The sequence below is a fragment of the Pleurodeles waltl genome, chromosome 10, assembly GCF_031143425.1.
Source record: "Pleurodeles waltl isolate 20211129_DDA chromosome 10, aPleWal1.hap1.20221129, whole genome shotgun sequence".
NCBI lineage: Eukaryota > Metazoa > Chordata > Amphibia > Caudata > Salamandridae > Pleurodeles > Pleurodeles waltl.
Window position 1 is genome coordinate 954,649,714 of NC_090449.1, and position 23,199 is coordinate 954,672,912.

The 23,199-nt window shown below is 45.4% G+C and overlaps 1 protein-coding gene across 2 annotated transcripts in view; it reads left to right on the top strand.

Annotated features, from left to right (window-relative positions):
* MALRD1 (MAM and LDL receptor class A domain containing 1) overlaps positions 1-23,199 on the top strand; it is a 2,469,603-nt gene that overhangs the window by 947,656 nt on the left and 1,498,748 nt on the right. For both annotated transcript variants that reach the window (XM_069211777.1, XM_069211778.1), the window contains exon 20: positions 13,217-13,464. In XM_069211777.1, coding sequence (XP_069067878.1) covers positions 13,217-13,464 — 248 coding nt within the window. The remainder of the gene's footprint in view (positions 1-13,216; positions 13,465-23,199) is intronic.

The following is a 23,199-nucleotide window of genomic DNA, read 5'->3' on the forward strand; positions in this document are numbered from 1 at the left end:
GGTTGCTTGAAGGGTACCTAGGAGCAAAATACACCTAACTACAATGGAGCTCAGGTCAGGTACAGAAACAAGGTTTGACTAGTTTTACCCTGGAACTTGGTCACTGAAAGAGAAGTCAAAAATATTCAGCAGAGAAAGGCAGCAAGCTGTGGCCTAACCACTAGCTGAGGTCCCAGTAAAGCTGTTGAAATTTGATGTGAAAATTCAGAGTGGGAGTAATATGACTTTAGCACCCAATGAAGGTCCAATACTTTGGCACCTTCGCCTGGTGAAGATTTCTATGGTGGGACTATGGTCAAATTTAGTCACCTTTTTGGAACTGAGATTCTTCAAGCAGGCCTAGGCTGCAAGCTGCAGGTTGTAGTTGAAGAGGGCTCCAATATTTTCTCCGGGAGGTCCCACTAAATCAGATTTGCTTTGAAGAAAAGCTCAGATCAAGAAGAACCTGAATTTCTGGCCCAGAAGCAACACACCTTAATCTAACTGGATTGGTAGGTTTGTCCTCCAGAAGTGTCAAAATGCCTCAATATCGCAAGTTTTAGGATATGTTCAAAAGGGTACACCTTGACACCTGCAAAGGCTCCAGGACCTTGGGGAAAGCAGTTGGAGGCAAAGACTCACTTCAGAAGAGGCCAGCAGCAGGGTGCTTTTGGAATTGGTCAGCTGAGCAGTTGCAGAAAAAGACCTCTTGTAGAATTTTGTGTTCCTGTAGCTTGAACGGGAGGTCAGGCTTAAAATCCTTGGAGTCCACTTCTTCGTCCTGGGTACCAGAGGAAGACCAGGTCTAATTTTCCAGGCTATGCTCAGATCACGGCAGGTACAAATCCTCTTCTGTTCTTCCACATGTCCAGAAAGTGTTTTGAGGAGGGCACTTTCTGTTACTGTAATCCTGTTGTTTTTCCACCACTCCCCCTTCTGCCCCTTCACATTTACTGTTGTTTTTTGACCCACTCCTCCGGTTCATTTTTGCCCCACTCTTTCCCCCACTTCCTGCCTCTAGCCAGCCCCATTCATCACCTTCCAGTGCCCCTTCCTCCTCCCAGGACCTACCTATTGAAGCCTGAACATTGCTATGCAGCAGACGCATGCAGTGGGTGCACGGCCAGTGCACCGAAAGTGCATAAAAGGCAAGCCCACCTGCACCCAGCTGTGCTTGGACTGTGCCCAATACCAAGATCCCTGGGTATCCCACCACCCAATGTTACACTGCCATTTAGCTTCAAGCCCTAGACCCACGACTTCAGAACAACAACTGCTGTCCAGCTTTGCCTCGCTCTACCATAGGACCTTTCACCTACCAGCACTGTCTCATGCACAGTGACCACAATCGTGCCCACCACATCCATCCCAGACCATTTCCACTGCCTCCTGCTCAACTTACAATCTCTCTGTAAGCATGCAACCAAGATCTGGGGCACAATCACCTCCCTCACCCCCGATATCATCTTCCTCACAGAGACCTGGCTTAATCCCGAACCTGCAACCAACAACACCTCAACAATGCCCGACAGCTACACAATAGCACACTGAGACCACATAAACAAACGCATAGTTGGAATCGCCATCATCCACAAGAAAGCCATCCACTACACCACCACCCTAGATGAGGCCACCCCGATTTTAGACCACCTCAATTTCCAACTCCATACCAATGGCAAAACCACTGTAAGAGGCACCCTGCCATACGGATCTCTAGGACCTCACCCCAGCTTCTGTGATGCCATTCCTGATTTTATCCCCCCCTTACAACTGACTCCAAACACTACATTTCCCTCACGGACCTCAATTTCCACTTGATGACCCCTACTACAACAACATTGCCAACTGCCTCGACAGCATGAACAACGTCGGCATTACACAACTCGTCACCAATTCCACACACATTGCAGAACACACACTCGCTCCCATCTTCCATTCTAGTGACAGAGTCAATTGCAGCCATGTCACCAAGCTCACCTGGAAAGACTACACTATCACCACTTCACCTTCAGAGGTCCCCTTGTCACCACCACCAAACCAACCAGCACCTCTCACCAAAGCTGGAACAAAGTATCAGAGAGCCAATTGACCGACACCCTCAACACCTCCAACACAGACACCTCAACCTACCTAGAACAAGCTGTCAAAAACTACCCCGTCCCAATCACTGCTTGTACACACAGAGTCACTCCCACCAAGATCAGAAAGTCCACAAGATCCTCCAAACAGACCAGCTTGTACACCATGGAACTCAGAACTAAAAAACAGAACGGCAAATGACCTGAAAGCAAGTGGCATACCAGCAGGGAGACCACAGACCGAGCCTCCCTCAGCATGTCCCTCAACCAATACCACCAACTCCTGAAAAAGACAAAAAGGAGTGCCCATACCAACCTCATCAAACCCAGTTCTAACCACAGTAAAGAATTATTCAACATGATCAAAGAGTTCTCAACCCCTCAGCCACTGAAAACATAATCACCCCTTCCCAGGAACTCTTTGTCAGCCTGCGGACATCTTCCAGGACAATATCTTCACCATCTACAAAAACTTTGAACCTTAACCCACCACCACCTACATTTTCAGCTTCATTGCTCCCACAAATGCTAACCCTGACCACCTTCTGACCACCTGGGATCAGCTTGCCACTCAAAACACCGAGGACATCATCAACTTCGTCCACTGAAGAGCAACAATGGACCCCTGTCCCCACCACATTGTCAACCTAGGGAGCAACTAGCTCACCACCATCTTCAACATGTTTAACACCACGGCCACCATTTCCAAAGACTGGAAACATGCAGAAGTCCAAGACCTTCTCAAGATACTGTCTGTCGACACCAGTGAACTCAAGAACTACCGACCCATCTCTTTGCTCCCCTCCCTACCAAAGTCCTAAAAAAAAAGTCCACCAACTGACGGAACACCTACAATCTTCTAGACATCTTCTAGTCAGAATTCCACACCAAACTCAGCACAGAAACTGTTCTGATCACTACCACCGATGACATCAGAGCCCTCCTTGACCGAGGAAAATGAGCAGCTCTGATCCTCTTTGATCTCTCATCAGCATTCCACATCATATCCCACCACATTCTTAACAAGAGGCTTCACCACATTGAATTTAAAGAGATGCCCTCAAATGGATTGACTCCTTTCTTACTGGAAGAACACAGAGAATCCGCCTTCCCTCCTTCTCCTCTGAACATAAGAGCATAATCTGTGCCGTCCCTCAAGGCTCATCCCTCAGCCCAACACTGATCAACACCTACATGACCCTCTGGCCAACATCATCAGAACCCATGGACTAAACAACATATCATATACCAAAGACACTCAGCTCCTCCTCTTACTATCAGAAGTCCCCACTACCAGGAGAGCCAGCTTCCGCAGGTAGCTGACGAGCATTGCCATCTGGATGAAAGGCAAGTGCCTGGAACTCAACACAGCCAAAATATAATTTCTGCTCTTCTGGAACAACACCTCACCATGGCATGACTCCTGGTGGCCTTCTAAACTAGGACCCTCATCCTCTCCCAGAGACCTTGCCCAGAACCTTGGCATCATCCTTTACACCAAGCACCATGAAAAAATAGATCAATGCAGTCTCGGTCACCTCCACCTGGTTCCTCACTCTCTGCATACTCTGGAAGATCTTCAAATGGCTCCCAGTTAACAGCAGATGATCCATCACTCAAGTCCTAGTCCCCAGTTGGCTGGACAAGGGCAAAGCACTCTACGCAGGAATCACTTCACACCTCCTGAAGAAACTGCTGACTATCGAGAATACAGAAATCAGACTCATCCTCGACCTCCTAAACGCAGACCCACATCACCCCTTACCCCACTTCACGATGTTGATCCACATTAAAAAAAAACCTGCACAACCAAGGACCTGCATAGGACCAGCATACATCAACCACCACCTAAACCTCCATTAACCTGCCAGACACCTATACTCCACCTCCTTTTCCCATGCCCACACTGCTTGCTTCTGGCAAAGCAACAGCAGAGGACATTTCTTCGCCAACTTCATGACTAAGTACTGAAACGACCTAACCCTTCAACTTCAGACCTCACCCTCTCTGCTAGAATTCAGGAAAAGACTAAAGACCTGGCTGTTTGATTGAACCCTACCTCTGCATCAGGATTCTCAGCACTGGGATACCCTCACTGGTGATTAGCCACTCTACAAATTTCTCGTTGATGGTGATGAGCTCTTACGTTCTGACCATCTGTCCGGAATATCTCTACTGTCCACAGATATATTGATTCTCAGGTTCTGATGCCCCAGAATTTGCTGTGGTATCTTCATATTCATTATGTTTTAGGTTCTGACCGATGCTCTAAGGATTCATTGCACTATATCACTGTCGGGAAAATGGATCCTGTTAGAAATGGGGTTTTTGGTTGTCAGTAAAGTTACCCCCTGTCTAAGCAAGGCCCCTCTGTCTAGTCAGGGTAAGTCATACACAATCCAAACTATCCTGTGCCCACCCTCTGGTAGCATGGCACTGAGGAGTCAGGCTTAACTTAGAAAGCAATGTGTAAAGTAATTGTGCAATAAATCATGCCAGTCAGTCAGTAGAATAACTTTATTCGGCAATTGCCATAAAAGTGCATACCAAGACACATATTACGAATCTGTAAATAGTATAAAACACAATTAAAAACTATAAAACAATTTCTAAAAACATCATGTGAGCATCCAATCTAAAACCCCTTGAAATATAGCAGATAAATATACTAAAACATGATTAAAAATCACAAAAACACAAAATTTAAAGATGTTATCTCAAAATAGTAAACTTTCACAAACATATAGAGATTAAAATAGAGTAGGCCTTTTCCTAATACTTAAAGAAGCTGTAACAAAATCTAGTAATAAATCATGCAATAACACAGTATAAACACCACAAAAATACACAACACAGGTTAAAAAAAAAATAGAATATTTATCTAGTTAAAATATGGTCAAAACGGTCAAGATTTGCTAAGTACAAATTGAAATATCACTTTTTTAATGATAAGATGAGGATTAAGTTCTTAAAAACAACTAGTGTCTCTTGCAAGCACAAAGTATCTGGTTTGCGTCTAAATTATCCAACAACAGAGGAGATGCGTGGAAAACGGGGAGGTGTGTGGCAGTTTCTCCGGGCGCAAACAGTCTATGTTTTTGATGCTTTTCCATGCAGCAAGGGCTTTGCGTTGATTTCTGGTGTTCAGACTTGGATCCTCTTCAGGTTGCGGGGTATTTGGATGCCCTGCTGGCGATGCAGAGAAATCCTGGGCGTGCAGGGTGAAGTCACAGGAGCTGCATCGATCCGGTGGGCAATGCTGGTCAATTTCTGTCGCACAGCAGGTGCTGTGTCGATTCCTCTCACAGGGAGTCGGGCTGCGTCATTCCGGCTCAGCTATGCGTCAATCCAGTGGCCCATGTGTCGAAGTTCCAGTCGCAACACTGGCACTGCGCCGATCTCCACTCAGGAAGCCTGGATGCGTCATTCCGGTTTTGAGGTTGCAGTGATTTTCTCACCGCAGGGCAGGCTGTGCATTGATTCCGGCAGGTTGTGCGTTGATTTTCGCCGCACAATGAGTTCTTTGCAGGATGAAGTTTTTTTGGCCCTGAGACTTCAAGAAACAGGAGGCAAGCTCAATCCAATCCCTTGGAGAACACTTCTCAGCAGAACCAGAGGGCAGCAAGGCAGCAGGGCAACAGCAAGGCAGCAGTCCTTTTCAGCAAAGCAGTCAGGTGAGACCTTTGGGTAGCCAGGCAGCTTCTCTTAGAAGTTTGCAGGTTCTGGTTCAGAGTTCCCTTCCCAGTAGGTATCTTGTCAAGAAGTGTCTGAGTTGGTATGGTCAGGGATCTAGTTTATATACCCAAATTGGCCTTTGTAGTGAGGGAGACTTCAAAGAGTGGCTTAGAAGTGCACAAGGCCCCCTTTCATTTCCATCCTGTCTGCCAGGGTCCCATTAGGGGGTTTGGCAGTCCATTGTGTAAGTGCAGACCACTGTCCTTTCAAATGTAAATCCCAGGCCCTCCACCCTCCCTGCCCAGGAAGACCCATTCAGTAGGCAGATGTGCACAGGTGTGACTGAGCATCCTGTGTTTGGGGTTGTGTGAGAAAACAGGGCTGATTGCAGAGGCCCCCTAACTTTTTGCCCCCATTTTCCACTTTATGCTGGTGTTTTCCTGACTCTGATGGTGCCCTGGGTACTGCTAACCAGTCCCAGGGCCTGTGCTCTGTGTAAAATCAATATGCAAATTAGGCTAATTATAATTGGCTAAGTTAACCTACCTATAAGTCCCTAGTATATGGTAGGGCATGTAGGTTTAGGGACCACAGCATAGGTGGTGCACCCATAGGTGCACTGCTGAGGTGCCCAGTGTCATTTTAAAGGCAGGCCTGCCTTGCTGGCTGCTTTTAAATTAAAGTTATATGCAAAGTCGACTTTGGAATTAAAAGTACTTCCAAAGTCTTAAACTACCTTATTTTTACATATAAGTCACCCCTAAGGTGTGCCCTATGTGCCCCTAGGGCTGGGTGCCATGTAACTATAAGCAGGGACTTCATAAAAATAGTTTTATAAGCCCTGGTGAGGTAAAAACAGCCAAATTCGTTTTTCCCTCATTGAAGTAAATGGCCTTCATAGGCTAGAATGGGGAGACTTTATTTAAAATTTTAAAGTCTCCTTAAATGTTGCATACCAAGAATTTGGTATCAAAATAATTGTTGTAATAAATCCCACAACTTCCAGTTGTTGGATTTAATATAACTTGTTCAGGTAAAAAGTTTTAGACTTTACCTAAAAAATTGCCAATTTCAGCCCTGCATTGTTTTTGCTGCTGTGCTCTGATTGGCCAGCCTGCAGCAGCTTAGCCAAGCTGCCTTGATGAGGTGTGAAGTGGCCTGGCTTCACACAAAGGAATGTGCTTGTGGGAGAGAATCTCCCCTCAGCAGATGGTGAGGCAGGAAGGGGGAGGGCTGCCAAACTGGTCTTCAAAGGCAGAGAAAGACATTTGGAGCAACCAGCAACACCCCCACATCCTGCAACCCCAGACAACTAGGTGCCCCCTTGATTAGATTAGGAGAGGGCAGGAGAGGGGTGTGTTTATGATTTTTAGCCACACCAGTGGGTGGGCTCAGCCAGATGTAACCTCCAAAAATCAGATTCAGCCATGTTGGATTTTTAGAGAATGTTACCTTCTGGGATGGATTTTTGCCACACTTCCCAGGAAGTGGTCATTGCAGGGGGAAGGACCCTGCACCTGATTGGAGAACCAGGACCCCCCTGCTTTTCACCCAGGAGCAAGGATAAAACTGGCAGACCTGCACCCACACCTCAGATCCCCACCAGTTTTCAACAAGAAAAGAACTAAAGGAGAAGAAGGACTGCCCTGCTGGACCCCTGGCCTGCACCTGGAACCTGCACTCAGAAGGACTGCACCAGCTGCACACTTGGGCTTCACCACAAGAAGGACTTTGCCTGGCTTCAACTGGTTCAAGGAGGGACTCCCTGTTTGCTACAGGTGAAAAATTGCTATCCAGAGTCCCCTGCACCAACTCCTGAAGAAAGTGACCAGCGGACCACTGTCCAGTGGCCAAAAAGGAGTTTGCGCCAGGTGCATTCTGGGAGTGGTAGTCCGCACCCCCCAAGGACCATCTCAGAACTTCTGGACCCTTGGGGTGAGCTGTGGACCCCAAAAGAACCTTAAAAGAACATCTGGGTGAAGCCCCAGAAGTTTGGAGAAGATTTGAGAATTTTTGTAAAAAAGCTCCATAGAGGGACCGACCCGCCGCGGAAATTCTAGCCGGCTTGCCTCAACCGCGACCCGGCCTGATTTGGTGGTTCGTCCCGGTAAAGAAAAATCTCAGAAAAAGAGACTAAGGCGGTGATTCTAACCGCGGCGGGCGGCGGTCGCCGCCCGCCATGCGGTTACCGCCAAATGACCGCACCGCGGTCACAAGACCGCGGCGGCCATTCTGGCTTTCCCGCTATGCTGGCGGGCGACCGCCAAAAGGCCGCCCGCCAGCACAGCGGGAAAGACCCAGCAACGATGAAGCCGGCTCCGAATGGAGCCGGCGGAGTTGCTGGAGTGCAACGGGTGCAGTAGCACCCGTCGCGAATTTCAGTGTCAGCTAGGCAGACACTGAAATTCTTTTTGGGGCCCTCTTACGGGGGCCCCTGCAGTGCCCATGCCATTGGCATGGGCACTGCAGGGGCCCCCAGGGGCCCCGCGGCAGCCCCTACCGCATCCTGTTCCTGGCAGGAGACCCGCCAGGAACAGGATGGCGGTAGGGGGTGTCAGAATCCCCATGGCGGCGGAGCGCGCTCTGCCGCCATGGAGGATTCACAAGGGCAGCGGAAAGTCGGCGGTACACCGCCGACTTTCCGTTTCTGGCCGCGGCTGAACCGCCGCGGTCAGAATGCCCAGCGGTGCACCGCCAGCCTGTTGGCGGTGCTACCGCGGTCATTCGCCCTGGCGGTTTTTACCGCCAGGGTTAGAATGACCACCTAAGTCCGAAGGTAAAAAGTTGACCGGGACCTCCCAGCCATCGTATTCGAGAAGGGCTCCATGGACGTCGGATCAAGATCCAGGTTTACCCCGGTCGAAGGATTTTCACCTCGAAAAACGACTAAGTCCGAAGGTAAAAATCTCCACCGAGGAATCCAGCATCGCGTATTCGGAGAAGGGCTCCAGGAGGTCGGATAGGACTGGCAGGTTCGTCCCGCTGAAGAAAATCTTCAAAATAAAGACTAAGTCAGAAGGTAACTTTTTAACCGAGGCCTCCCGCGACCTGTAGCCGAGCAGGGCTCCATCGCGGTCGGCCTGAAACTTTGACTTTGCCCGGGTCGATGTGCAACCAGATGACCCGATTGGCGCTTTTTGTTTCTAAGCGCTAGAAAAATAATAATTCTTTAAAAATTCATATCTCCGGTTACCTTTATCCGATTTTATTCGTTTTGGTGTCATTTTAAAGATAAAAATATAAACTATTTTTATGAATTGGTTTTGGATTTTTAAACTGTTTCCTGTGTTTTATTTAATTACTGTTTTTTGATATTTTAATGCTTTACACACTGTCTCCTAAGTTAAGCCTTGATGCTCGTTGCCAAGCTACCAAGGGTTGAGCTGGGGTTAATTTACTGAGACCTAACTGGACCTAAGTGGAGGTTAGTGGCTTGTTGCTAGGTGTAGGTACCTACCTGCCCTTACCAATAACCCATTTTCCAACAGGTTGTCTGAGTGAAATGCACAAGGGAGCTGTCAACTACCCTAGCCAGACATGGATTGTAAGGCACAGAAGGAATTAAGTGCATAGAAATGCTCACTTTCTAAAAGTGGCATTTCTAAAATAGTAATATTAAATCCAACTTCACTAGTCAGCGGGATTTCTATTACCATTCTGGCCATACTAAATATGACCCTGTTACTCCTTTCAGATCAGAATCTACCACTCAAACAGTATACGAGGGTAGCCTTAATGTTAGCCCAAGAAAGGAGGAAGCCACAGCAGTGAAAAATGAATTTAGGAGTTTTACACTACCAGAACATATAAACTACACAGGTATATGTCCTGCCTTTTACCTACATAGCACCCTGCCTATGGGTTACCTAGGACCTACCTTAGGGGTGACGTATAGGTAGAAAAAGGGGGGTTTAAGGCTTGGCAAGTACTTTTAAATGCCAAGTCGAAGTGGCAGTGAAACTGCACACACAGGTCTTACAGTGGCAGGCCTGAGGCATGTTTGAGGGGCTACTTATGTGAGTGGCACAACCAGTGCTTCAGGCCCACTAGTAGCATTGAATCTACAGTACATGTAGTGCACTTTACTGGGGACTTACAAGTCAATTAAATAGGCCAGTTGGGTATTTGCCAATGTCACTATGTTTTAAGGGAGAGAGCATATGCACTTCAGCACTGGTTAGCAGTGGTAAAGTGTGCAGAGTCTTAAAACCTGCAAAAACTGTGTCAAAAAAGTGGAGGGATGCAGGCAAAAAGTTAGGGATGACCATCCTAAGGCTGTCAGGCCTAACATGTGTCCCCCCCAGCTGAAGGTGTGGAGAGCTACCCAACCCCGTGGGAGCTCTCATCGCTGAGGTGGAAGTATCTGGAGAGACCATCAGCATTGGCGAGATTAATCCCCGGGCTATGCTCCACCGTAAAGTCCATCCACTATAGGAAAATGGACCACCTCAAGAGTTTAGGATATTCACCCCTCATCAGCATGAGCCATCTGAGGGCCTGTGGTCTGTCTGAACCCGGAAGTGAGTCCCAAAGGAGGTGTGGTCTCAGCTTCTTCATTGCCCAGACCACAGCAAATGCTTCTCTCTCAATAGCACTCCACCTCTGTTCCCGTGGTAATAGTCTTCTACTAATAACGACTACTGGTTGGTCTAGGCCCTCCTCATTCAGCTGTGCTAGGACTGGCCCTAAGCCATGCTCTGAAGTGTCTGTCTGCACGATGAATTCTCTGGAGTAATCAGGTGCCTTGGGTAGCCAGGCAACTTCTCTTAGAAGGTTGCAGGTTCTGGTTCAGCGTTACTTTTCCAGTAGGTATCTTGTCAAGAAGTGTCTGAGTTGGTAGGGTCAGGGACCCAGTTTATATACCCAAATGGACCTTTGTAGTGGGGGAGACTTCAAAGAGTGGCTTAGAAGTGCACAAGGTCGCCTTTCATTTCCGTCATGTCTGCCACGGTCCCATTAGGGGTTTTGGCAGTCCATTGGAATAATCTTCCTCTCAAGTTGAGAGTTAATTCTCAAGAGTTGTTGTTCAGAAAAGAACTGAAGACCTGGCTATTTAAAACTTAAATCTTTTGAATAATTCTTTGAGCAGTATGTCATCACTATGGCTGTATAAGCGCTACGAGGCCGTTGGCAGTTTGGCGCTATATAAATCTCTATAACATAACATAACATAACATTGTGTGACTGCAGGCCACTGTCCTTTCAAATGTAAGTATCAGGCCCTCCACCCTCCCTGCCCAGGAAGACCCATTCAGTATGCAGATGTGCGCAGGTGTGACTGAGCATCCTGTATTTGGGGTTGTCTGAGTGAAATGCACAAGGGAGCATTCAACTAACCTAGCCAGACGTGAACTGTAAGGCACAGAAGGATTTAAGTGCATAAAAATGCTCATTTTCTTAAAGTGGCATTTCTAAAATAGTAATATTATATCCAACTTCACCAGTCAGCAGGATTTTGTATTACCATTCTGGCCATACTAAATATGACCCTGTTACTCCTTTCAGATGAGAATCTACCACTCAAACAGTATACAAGGGTAGCCCTAATGTTAGCCCATGAAAGGAGCAAGTCACAGCAGTGAAAAACAAACTTAGGAGTTTTACACTAACAGGACATATAAACTACACAGGTATATGTCCTGCCTTTTACCTACATAGCACCCTGTCTATGGGTTACCTAGGATCTACCTTAGGGGTGACGTGTAGGTAGAAAAAGGGGGGTTTAAGGCTTGGCAAGTACTTTTAAATGCCAAGCCGAAGTGGTGGTGAAACTGCACGCACAGGTCTTGCAGGCCTGAGGCATGTTTGAGGGGCTACTTATGTGGGTGGCACAATCAGTGCTGCAGGCCCACTAGTAGCATTTAAACTAAAGTACATAATACTTGAGGTCTCCACGTTATCCTCCCAATTTGCCTAAATGGCCTGCTCTTCCATCTCAAGGCCTGCTGTCTTATTTTATACGTCTTATAGTTATCAGTAAAGCGCTGTCATTGACAAACCTACTTAGCTCTCACTTATTGAAATCTTTAAAATACCTGGAGGCAGACTATGCATTCATGTACATGTGTCTGGACGTAACTCAAACCTTTATCTATTTGTTTTTGAAGTATCAATAAAAGGAATGTGTGAACTCTTAAACCCTTAGGCCCATATTTATACTTTTTGACGCAAAACTGCGCCAACGCAGTTTTGCGTCCAAAAAATTAGCGCCGGCTAACGCCATTCTGAAGCGCCATGTGGGCGCCGTATTTATTGAATGACGTTAGCCGGCGTTGGCCGCCGGCGCCGTCTGGTGTGCGTTACAAAAAACGACGTACACCAGGCAGCGTCGGCGTAGGGGGATATGGGGCTTGGGCGTCAAGAAATGGGGCAAGTCAGGTTGAGGCAATTTTTTCGCCTCAACCCGATTTGCGCCATTTTTTACGACTCCCAACCCCCATAGAAATAACTCCTGTCTTAGCAAAGACAGGAGTCATGCCCCCTTGCCCAATGGCCATGCCCAGGGGACTTCTGTCCCCTGGGCATGGTCATTGGGCATATTGGCATGTAGGGGGCACAAATCAGGCCCCCCTATGCCACAAAACATTTTTTTAAAAATACTTACCTGAACTTACCTTAATGTCCCTGGGATGGGTCCCTCCAGCCTTGGGTGTCCTCCTGGGGTGGGCAAGGGTGACAGGGGGTGTCCCTGGGGGCATGGGAGGGCACCTCTGGGCTCCTTCAGAGCCCACAGGTCCCTTAACGCCTGCCTTTTGCAGGCGCTAAAAAACGGCGCAAAAGCGGCCGTACGTCATTTTTTTTGACCCGCCCACTCCCGGGCGTGATTTTTGCCCGGGAGTATAAATCCGACGCACATGCCTCGGAGTCGATTTTTTAGACGGGAATGCCTACCTTGCATATAATTAACGCAAAGTAGGTGTCCACGCTAAAAAATGACGCTAACTCCATGGACTTTGGCGCTAGACGCGTCTAACGCCAAAGTATAAATATGGAGTTAGTTTTGCGTCGAAATTGCGTAAAAAAAAACGACGCTATTCCGGCGCAAACGGAGTATAAATATGCCCCTTAATGTACAAGCAAAATGGTGCTAAAGGGTCATGCAAACCATCTTGTGTCAGTAATAGTGAGGAAATACACAGGGGCTTTATACACGTAAGTGCAATTATTTGCATGTTTTGTGTACGTTCTTAATGTGTAAAAAATACGTATTAAAATATTTCCCAAGTACATATTATTAGATACACAATATTTTACCTTTCATGTAAACAATGTAAAATCTGTGAACATACATGTTTTTCTTGACGCTGCTCCGAAAACATATTGCGGCCCCGTGGCTACAAATGTGCTGCCGAAAATCTGTCTGTTTGGCTTAAATATTTCAACTATTATACCTGAGGTAGGATTTATATGAGAAATAAATTGGCAGGTCCTCTTCTAATTTAATTTTTGCTTGTCAATTAATCAATTTTTAAATATATTTTCAGGCACATTCGTAGGTCGATGTGATTTCGAATTTGATCTCTGCTCCTGGACGCAAAACAAAAATGACGACTTTGATTGGAGTCTGAGAGCAGGCAGCACCCCGACTACTGGCACGGGACCTGCTACAGATCACACTTTGAGGGAACCATCTGGTCACTATATCTTTATCGAGAGCTCCTTCCCTCAGCTGCCAAAGCAAAAAGCTATCATTTCCAGCCCAGTAATAAGCCAAAGAAGTACAAATTGCAAGGTAATGTGCATCAACAATGTTAACACTTTTCCAACAAAGTGTTTTTCATTGCATGGAAAAAATAGATAGTCCTTCAAAAAACATATGAAATCTTTTCTAGCGAGGAAATTTATTGATTTCTTTTGTGTATCAGCTTGATTGCATATTCCAAGTGGAGCCATACAAATCACTTTAGTAATCATAAAGCGGGAGCAAAAATGCTCGTCGCAATATTTAATGTACTGAGTGGGGGTCTTCAAGGTGGGTGAAAAATTGCACTCGGATAAGAGTCTCATCAGAGATTCATTATAGTCATGCAAGAATAAACCAGATTTAAATGCAATCTTGGCCCATCTTGGAAACTTTACTTCAATGTCTTCGCACCGTGAAAGCAAGGTTAATAAAAAAAATCTGGTATTCATATGTTAATCATTTGTTGTCCGATTGGGTGCCTAGAGAGAAAAAATGGTCTAAGCGCCCAGTGTGAGGAGAAACTCATGAGACAAAAAAATATTGCTATCTGTGTAAGTGATATCGCTGAGCTCCTAAGTGATGTCAAAGCATTAAAAACAGTCCAAATCGAGGACATTTTCAACAAGGAGCATGTGTCATTTTCATGAAAATGTTGTGTTCTGTGCGGTGCCTAATTTGTGAAAGTTTTGGACAAAAGGTTTGTTTATAAGCCAGCAGCCAGTGCTGCAGAATGTCAATGTTACTGGATATTATGAGCATCTAGTTATTTCACCTCATGGCTCTTTCGCCAGCCATCATACACTTTCTGCACCTTTATGCCCAATACTTTTTGACGCAAACCGGCGCCGGCTTGCATCAAAAATGTTACCGCCGGCTAACGCCATTCCTACGCACCGTGCGTGCGCCTTACATTAGCTGGTGCTGCGGACTGGTCAGAGTAAAAGAAAAATGACTGAAACCAGGCAGCTCCGGCGTAGGGGAAAATGGGGGTTGTGTCAAAAAATGGTGCAAGAATCATGCCTCAAACCGGACTTGCGCCATTTTGTGACGCACAGCCCCCATTGAAATGACTCCTGTCTTAGCAAAGACAGGAGTCATGCCCCCTTGCCCAATGCCCATGCCCAGGGGACCTGCAAATCAGATTCAATGGACCCAAGAATACCAGTGACAAAGAATGCTTGAGAACAGAAGTCCTGCTGCAAGAAAAAAAAAAGCATTAAACCATTTCTGCTGCATCAAGGACTCGACTATCGCAACTGAGGGGTCAACTGGACATTGGAAGGACTCTAAGGAATCCCAGAGGCCCTCAAAACCTCTAAAAATTGATTGCCAAGAACTTCCCTCCAGACTGAAGGCCTCACCCCTTGCACCCTGCAAGCAAGATCCAGTGAAGTCCAGTTCACTGACTGGCTGCTGACCAATGAACTGGACCAAGCAGCCAGACCAAATTCTACCTAATGTACCTGGAGAACAACCCCTATCAGAGTGCCACTTTTGGTGTCACTGCGACCTCCAGTGTCCAAGACATGCCATAGTCCAGGGTACTGGACCTCCCAATGTCTGGCACCCAGAAGAAAAGTCCACTCTGGACTCTCAAAGGACTAGGAGCTAGCATCAGTTGAGTGACTTCAGGATGCCCAAAAACCACCCCCAAGAATGGCCCTGCTGACCTGCAATCTACCCTCTAAGTGATCTACCCTGGCTCCAAAGGCTCCTTTACATAAGCCATTGGCTGACCTATCTGCACTGCACCTGGCCTCCCTGGTCCCTGCATTGGGAAACCAGCTATGCTCTAGGGGTCCCTAACCCCTTGCAACCTCTAGACTCCAAGGGGACCCACCAGACTTACCTTAAAGTCCACCTCTGCAGTGCATTTCCAAGTGGTCCCCCTCTCCGTTCTGCACCAGCTCCACGACTTTCAGCTGGTGCTCTTGCTTGAACCGGGAACCACGTGAACTTCTCCAGCTGGACCATAGGACGTCTTGAAGACCTCGACCTAAAAACCGGAGGTGACACTTGTGAGAATATTGCCTGATCTTACATGCATATTTAAAGTTTTATCCCATTGGTTCCTATCGTGCTTAATTAGACACAAATTACTTTTTTTGCTTAATTGTAAATAATCATAACTGAAGAAGTACTTACTCGATTTCAATGCTCTTAATCTTAAAAAAAAGTATTTATGTAAATTTGTCTTGAGTTGTTCTCTTGAGAATGTGTCCACATTTATTGATACTCTGAGTACAACAAATGGTTAGCACATCTCCAAGATTTGCCTAGCTGCTCGACCAAGCTACCATTAAAAAACAGAGCATTAGGTGGTCTATTTGTTTCCTCTGGATACCGAGGTGGGGTTGCTTGGACTCTGTGCACAGTGCACATCATTTTTGTACACTATATAGAGAGCCATTTTCTTACACAACTGCTGGTACTAGTGTTGTTTTGCCAAAAGAACAAAAAAAAAATGTTCCCTCCTCCCCTGCTTACTCTCCTTTACCACAAAACCTGAAGAAGTCTCTGGTCACAAGCCCAGGCCCTTAAAAATCAATTATCTGTATTTAGATTTTAGTTACTTAACATGCCTTATTTTTTTATTTTTTTTACATTCTTGGTCTGTACGCTAACTCATTAGACAACAGACTCATATATTGGTGAATAGATGTACAGTAAAAGTACCTATTATGAAAAAAGCTTATTCTTCATATTTAGGCCCTCATTGTGAACATGGTGGTCCGAACCGCCATGCTGGCGGTGGCAGAAATTACCGCCACTGGCATGGCAGTCCAGACTGTCATATTCTGAACACAGGGAGACCACCACAGGCAGAACTCCACCACTGCCACCGCCAGGCAACTGCCGCCAGGCAGCCTGACGATGGCAGAGTTCTTTATCCAATAGGGCAGCGCTGCAAGCAGTGCTGCCCGCCGGATAAAGATCCTGTGTTCCCCCAGGCTTTCCCTGGCGGCTTCCCCCACCAGGGAAAGGCTGGTGGAATGGGTGATCATTTAAACAACTCCTCAAAATATTACATCAGTGGGGTTTATAATTTGCTAGAATATTTGCCATTACTATCAAACTTCACTACTAGGTGAGAGACCCAAGCAACTGCTGAGTAACTGTTAAACTTCCTTTTGAGAGCTGAATTCCGTAACTGTGAAACCTAAATGAATATGTTGCCTAATTCAACAAATTCCTTACTTCAAAAATTAGTTTCAATCAATGTGCTGAATGTTTTACCCTCCTAATTTACTGTAATCACACTAAGTACTAAATTTAGAAAGGTAACCTTATATTTGCCAGCATTCCCCCGGATCCCATAAAAGGTCATTGTTGATCCTCAAGTTCAAATTTTGTCTCTCTCTCCTTCCTCGCCGTATTAGCCTTGAAATGCCAATATCACCTGCTAAATGAGTCTAAACAGCATATCTATCTGGTTCCAATCAAAAGTTAGCACATATTAAATGTAGTAAGGTAATCTAGTGTTGGGCAATAGAAGAGATCAGCCTTACAACAGTGAAAAACAAATTTCGGTTATTTCTCTACCAGGACATGTAAAACATAGGCCTACATGTTCTATGTTTTAAATACAATTCATCTTGCCCTATGGGCCTCTGGGGCCTACCATAAGGGTGACTTTTAAGTATTAAAAAGGTAGGTTTAGGCCTGGCAAAAGGATTATTTTGCCAGGTTGAAATGTCAGCTTAATACAGGACGCAGTGGCAGGCCTGAGACAAGTTATAAAGTTCTACTTCCGTTGGTGGCAAAAAGAGTGCTGTAGACCCATTAGTAGTATTTATTTTATGGGTCTAGGTACCAGTCGTACCATATACTAGAGACTTCAAAGTTAAATTAAATATGCCAATCAGGGTGTAGGCAAATTTTAATGTGTTAGGAAGAGGACACCCACAGTTTAGCAGAGGGTAGCAGTGGTAAAGTGCCCAGATTCCTAATGAAAACAAGAATCATTTCAGAAAACAGCAGGGGTGAAGGCAAAACGTTTTGGGGTGCCCTGCAGAGAGGGTTCGGTCCAGCCAACAGGTACAGTCTAATGAATGAAAAATGCTTTTGAAAAAAGCTATGTGTTTTTGAAATGTGCCCAAGAATGTAAATTTGGGAATAGCAAGATTGAGGCTACACATGCGATTTAGAGGGCATTTGTAAAATATGTTGTTTCTTTATTCAGAAGTCTAAATTTGAGAAAAAAGTTCCATAGATAATAGCAAATGTTCTCCCATTCTGTGTTCCCACAACTGTCAATAAAAATGATACCCCACTTGTGTGAGTGCCTTTTACCCACAACATGAAAGGCCCCAGAGTGGAACTTAGAATTTCATTCTTTCTGAAAATGTGAGTAGTCATTTTTTAGCACAGATTCGGCTGGTATCCAAGAAATCCTATAAATCCAAGACTTTTCTGAAAACTAAACTGTTAGACCTTCCAGCTTTAGGGTGGTCCTCTCCCCCACCAAACCTTTTGCCTACTTAACGTCAATTTCATCTGAAATTCGGTTTTGTTGGCCTTAGGACTCTGGAAACATTACCACTTTTAACAAGTTCTAAAGTGCTTGTTCTCACTCCTCTAAACATGATTTGATTACCATTCACCTAATTGACATATGTAATTTATTTATAAATCCCTTGTAGAGTGGTATACCACATAGTGAGGGCCAGTAAATTAAACGCTACCAGTAGGCTACCAGTAGGCCTGCAGCAATTATTGTGCCACCCACATAAGTAACACTTTAAAACATGCCCCAGCCTTGCATTGCAGCCAGAATGGAATTTTAAACTGCCATGTTGACTTGGCATTTAAATCCCTGTACCAAGCCTTAAGATCACCTTTTATTACATTAGTCACCTCTAAATGAGCCCCTAGATATTCCATAGGGCAATGTGCTGTATAGTTAAAAGGTTGGATGTACACTTTTAAGCTGTACTTGTCCAGGTAGTAAAAAAAATATATAAATTACTTTTTTACTACTATGAAGTCTACACCTCCCATAGGATAACAATGGGGATTCCTTATTACATTCAATAATCTGTAATTCCTAATTGGAAGCAAGAAGATGTGTCATGTTTGGTACCTATGAAATTGTAATGATAAACCCTCTTTAGTAGTAAAGTTGGATTTTTCATTACAATTTGTAATATGCCACTTTTAGAACGTTGGCATTTTCCTGCTCTTGGCTCTTTGTGTCTGAAGCCTGTCTTGGGTCACATGACTGGGTGTAGAAGAGAGACTTTGTAATTCCTCCCTGACAGTTAAACAATAAAGGGATTAGGTGCACCTCAATGGGCTATTTGCTGGCTGGATAAGGGAGCAGAACCGAGCACATCTACACTTACAACAGAATAGCCTGTGCTCTGCCTTTACTCAAAGTGCCCAATGACCCTCTATTGTCACTACGGCCAGCTTGGCAAATAATTTTTAAGGAGCTTCTCCCACCTTCCAGAAAGAGTGCACTAGGGTATAAAAATAGTATCTTCAGACCCACTTTTTAGTTTGGTACAGGACTTGCAGAAGGACTCTCAGAGGACTGTCTGCTACTGTAACCTGCTGTGTGGGAGTCAGCTTTGAACACTGAAAGGCAGGCCCACCTGCTGAGCCCTACAACTTCATATGCAGCTCGAATTGCCAAATTTAAATCCAAGGGCTAGTTTGATGGCCTCCTGTTTAGAGCAACAGGGATATAAAAGGCTACCACCATTTTGAACCTGCACCTGGGCCCAGTCCGAGTGAGTCCTGAACACATAGTTGTAGTGGTAAAGGTGACCAGATGTCCAATTCCCAAAACTGAGGAATTAGACAAATTTTAGTCAAAAACTGCTCTAAGAACTAGGAGACCCAGATCAACTTGCTCACCTATCCGTCCAAGGTGCATCACCAGTCAGATAGACTTCACCTATTCTCTCCCCCTAAATTCTTCACTGCAGCAGCAAATCCTTTTCAGCTTTCCTTCCTAAAGGGTGTATCTGACTTTATGCAGCTGCCCTCAACTTCAGCCCTCTGTCTCATCCCACTGGAGATTTTTGACTTTCATTTTGGTGACGATTTGAATATAGAAATCTTAACCTCGGCTTCGACCCAAGGCCATCCAATGACCATGTTCCCTTCTTGGACACATCATGCAGTCTTACCACACTGAACTTTACCTTTTTAGCCTTAACAGTTGTATTTGACCTGTGATTAGATGTCTGTGATTGGTGCTATAATTTTCTAGGTACTAGTTTTCACTAGAAACATAAAAAATCATGACTCTGGTTCTACTGTTTGGATTTCTGTTGTTTTGGTGTCAAATAATTTCACAAAATTAGCTCTATTTTTCTAAATTGGTTTGGGATTTGTCTTGCCTTGTGTTTCCACTGTATTACTGTTTGTGTGCTGCATAAATACTTTACGCATTGCCTCTACGTAAAGCCTGACTGCTTTTTCTGCCAAGCTTCTCAAGGTTAAGCACAGGCTGATTTAGATTGATAGAAGGGATTGTGGCTGTTGCTTGACCAGCGCTCACACCTCAATCAACCAACAACCCAATTTCTAACATAAACGAAAAGGGTAAGTCCAGGGTGGTGTGGGTTGCATGGTTCCCACAATGTATCTTAACTTGAATGCTGTAAGAGCTTCAAACTTTGGTTCAAATTAAATTTTCCTCATGTCTGAAATGGAAGGTTCCAGAGTCTCTGTTGAATGACAGAAGGTACCCCGTGACACAAGAGGCCCCAAAATGCAACAGAGGAATTGAAAGTTTTTCTTTGACCTTCAATCATTATTATAATGTGGGTAGTTGTGGAACATGGGCCCAGCATGAACAGATCAACACTTGGCCCAGGTGAAGTCAATGCGATCTTCACATGGTTTCAGTTTTGGTCTGTTCATATGACATGCATTAGTCTCACTCACGTATCGGGGTAGCCTTTTTTGGCGTGGAATTCTGGATAAGAAAATGTGGTGGAATTCACATAAACTGCACTACCATGAATTTTGTTGGATCTTAGCTGGGTTTACACATGCCTATGGTAGATAGGATTATTTGGGTGATGACTGACCCAGAGCCCAAATACTGCAGCATTCCCCATAGAAAGTGTGCATCAATTGGGTTTTCTTTCAGTATAGATTTTGCATGTGTTGACTGACATGGGTTGAACCCCCATTCCCCTCCCCCCGGGGGACTGAAATGTTGTCTTGTGTCTCGGATAATGCCATATACCAAAACGGCCCAAGGCCTCATCCCATCCTTTTCTTATTTTTTTCCACGGTTGTCTGATGGGTTATCAGCCCCACTTAGTGGGTGGATTGTAGTATTACTGTGTATCACAAGAGGTTCAAAAATTGCACCAGGGGACAAAAGTGGAAAACAGAATGGGGTGTGGAACTTGCCCACACTGCCATTAGAATAAACTCTAATCCCAGAGTGTGATCCAGTTTTAGTAAGAGCAGCACGCACAAGCGTCCACATCCCATTCTGTAATACCAGTGTGCTCTAGGAGCAAAAGGAGTGGGCTCTTTCTTCAATATGGCTGCTGGTGTCTAGTTTGTTCTTTTCCCCACCCTGAGAGAGAGAGCAGATTGGGACAAATCTGGCATATTGAAGTAAGAAAGACAAAGGGGCAGATTTAAGAGCCCCTAGAGCCACCGGAGTATCACTTTTAGTAATGCTGCAGTTGCACTATCCACTACGCCATGTTTATAAGGAGGCATTAAGGCACTTTTTGTGACTTAACGGCACCTTGTAAACACGGCGTCACCCACATCGCTTTGCGTGGAAGGGGGTGCAATAGGTGTTGCTGTGGGAGTGCCACAGCAACATCCATTGCATGTTGACGCTTCACCAGATTACTGAGTCTTTGTAAACCTCAGGCAGTGCCAAAATCTAACACCACCCCAGGGGTGGCATTAGCATGGCGCAATGAGGAGAAATATTTGTATTTCTCCTCATCCTATTCTGCATCACACAAACAAAATAAGCAAGTCACTATTTTAGATTGTGTTTGTGAAGGAAGGTGTCCCTTCCTGCACAAAAACAATCTCCCCATCAACGCAGCATTCCTTGCACCACAGCACAAGGGTGGCTGTGTTGGTGCTGGGTCCTAAATTTAGCGCAGGGGGCAACACAGGGGTGTGCCTTATTCTATTAAATACGGTACACTCCTGTGTTGTGAAAATGACAGTGCAGCATCGTGCTCCGTCATTTTAATTTAAATCTGGGCATAGATGGGTGGAGCAAGTGTTTTCCTGATTGGACCAACCCTGCATTAAAATAGAAGAAATTAATAAATACTCCCTGATATCTAGAGTGCTTTCCTTTCTCTTGGGGTGGTAGATTGAGAGTTAATTTCCCAATATGCCCTGCTGGGGCATAAAGACGGTTTGGTTCAGCAGGAAGGGCACAGGCCTTTGTAAAGACTAGCCAGCTCCCACTCATTTCTTTCTAATTTCAAACTGGGGTATTTAGTGGGCTTTATGCCCCCCCTGGAATGGGCACAATCTATGTTCTGCTCATCCATGGGGAGGGCAGAATGTGTTTGGGACCTTGGTAGGTGATGGAGAGCAGCTGACCATGCCTATGGGGTTGGGAACAATTGTCCCTGCTCCCCATTTTCAACATCTTTGCAGTCTAGTGGATGGATCCCTGTTTGAGGACTATCCTCCTGTGGTGATACTCCAGTCAAGGTTTCACCTTGGAAAGAAACTATTGGAAATTTTAGATTGTTTCCTTTCCAGTGCTACCCCTACCCATCCTGTAATAAGTTGAGGCCTGCTGAAATCAGCACTTCCTCCCTGATGGGGAGTCCTCAGTCTATTTGGCTGGCATGATTGCTTGAATTTTTCTTTTTTTCCTTTTCTTATGTGGAAGAGAGGTGGTGGGTCAATGTATAATATATGACCTTAGGGCCACTTTTGGTGGCTAAATAGTGCCAGATGTTACCCCTAAGGTAGGCCCTAAGTAGTCAATAAGGCATGGTGATGTGTAATTAATAGGTAAGATATGTACGTTTAAGTTTTACATGTCCTGGTAGTGAAACAATTTCAAATTTGTTACTGTGAGGCCTACCCCTCTCTTAGGATAACTTTGGGGGAATTTCTCATTTCATTTAATAAGCAGTAATTCCTGATTGAGAAGAGGAGATATGTCAAGTTTAGAATCCATGGAATTGTAATGATCAATCCCCTGTAATGGTAGTCAGGTTTATTGTTATAATTTTGATAACGCCACACTTAGAAAGTTGGCATTTTCCTGCTCTAAGCCATGTGTGCCTACAGTACAAATCTGTTGTGGGGTGACAGCTGGGCTTTGTGCATTCATCAAGACAGACACACACAAAGGGAGCTTAGGTGTGACTGGTGACATCCACGTCCTGATGGGCCATCCTGGGGAGGATTGGATGGTGGAGCTGTCCACAGCCTCACATTACATCTGAATAGTCTGTGCCCTGTCCACACACAAAGGGCTTAACAAGCCAGCTTGGACATAGGGTGGGGGAGGAAGGGAATTCCTTGCACTTCTCGGCTACAGTCTAGAAACTTCTGCCACTTTCCAAAACTTTGACACCAAAGCATAAATACTGGACAACAGACATCACCACTTCAGTACACTTCTGGGCTTGTGGATACTCTGCCAGGAAGAAGGACTGCTGTGCTGCTACACTGACTGTCATTCTGCTGGACTGATGCTCTGCTGGACTCCTGCTCTGCTATATTGACTTGCTGCCCTCCTTGCCTGGTACTGGGAAGGACTGCACCTGCATCTCTCCAACCCAGACCCAAAGTGACTCCAAGAGCTTG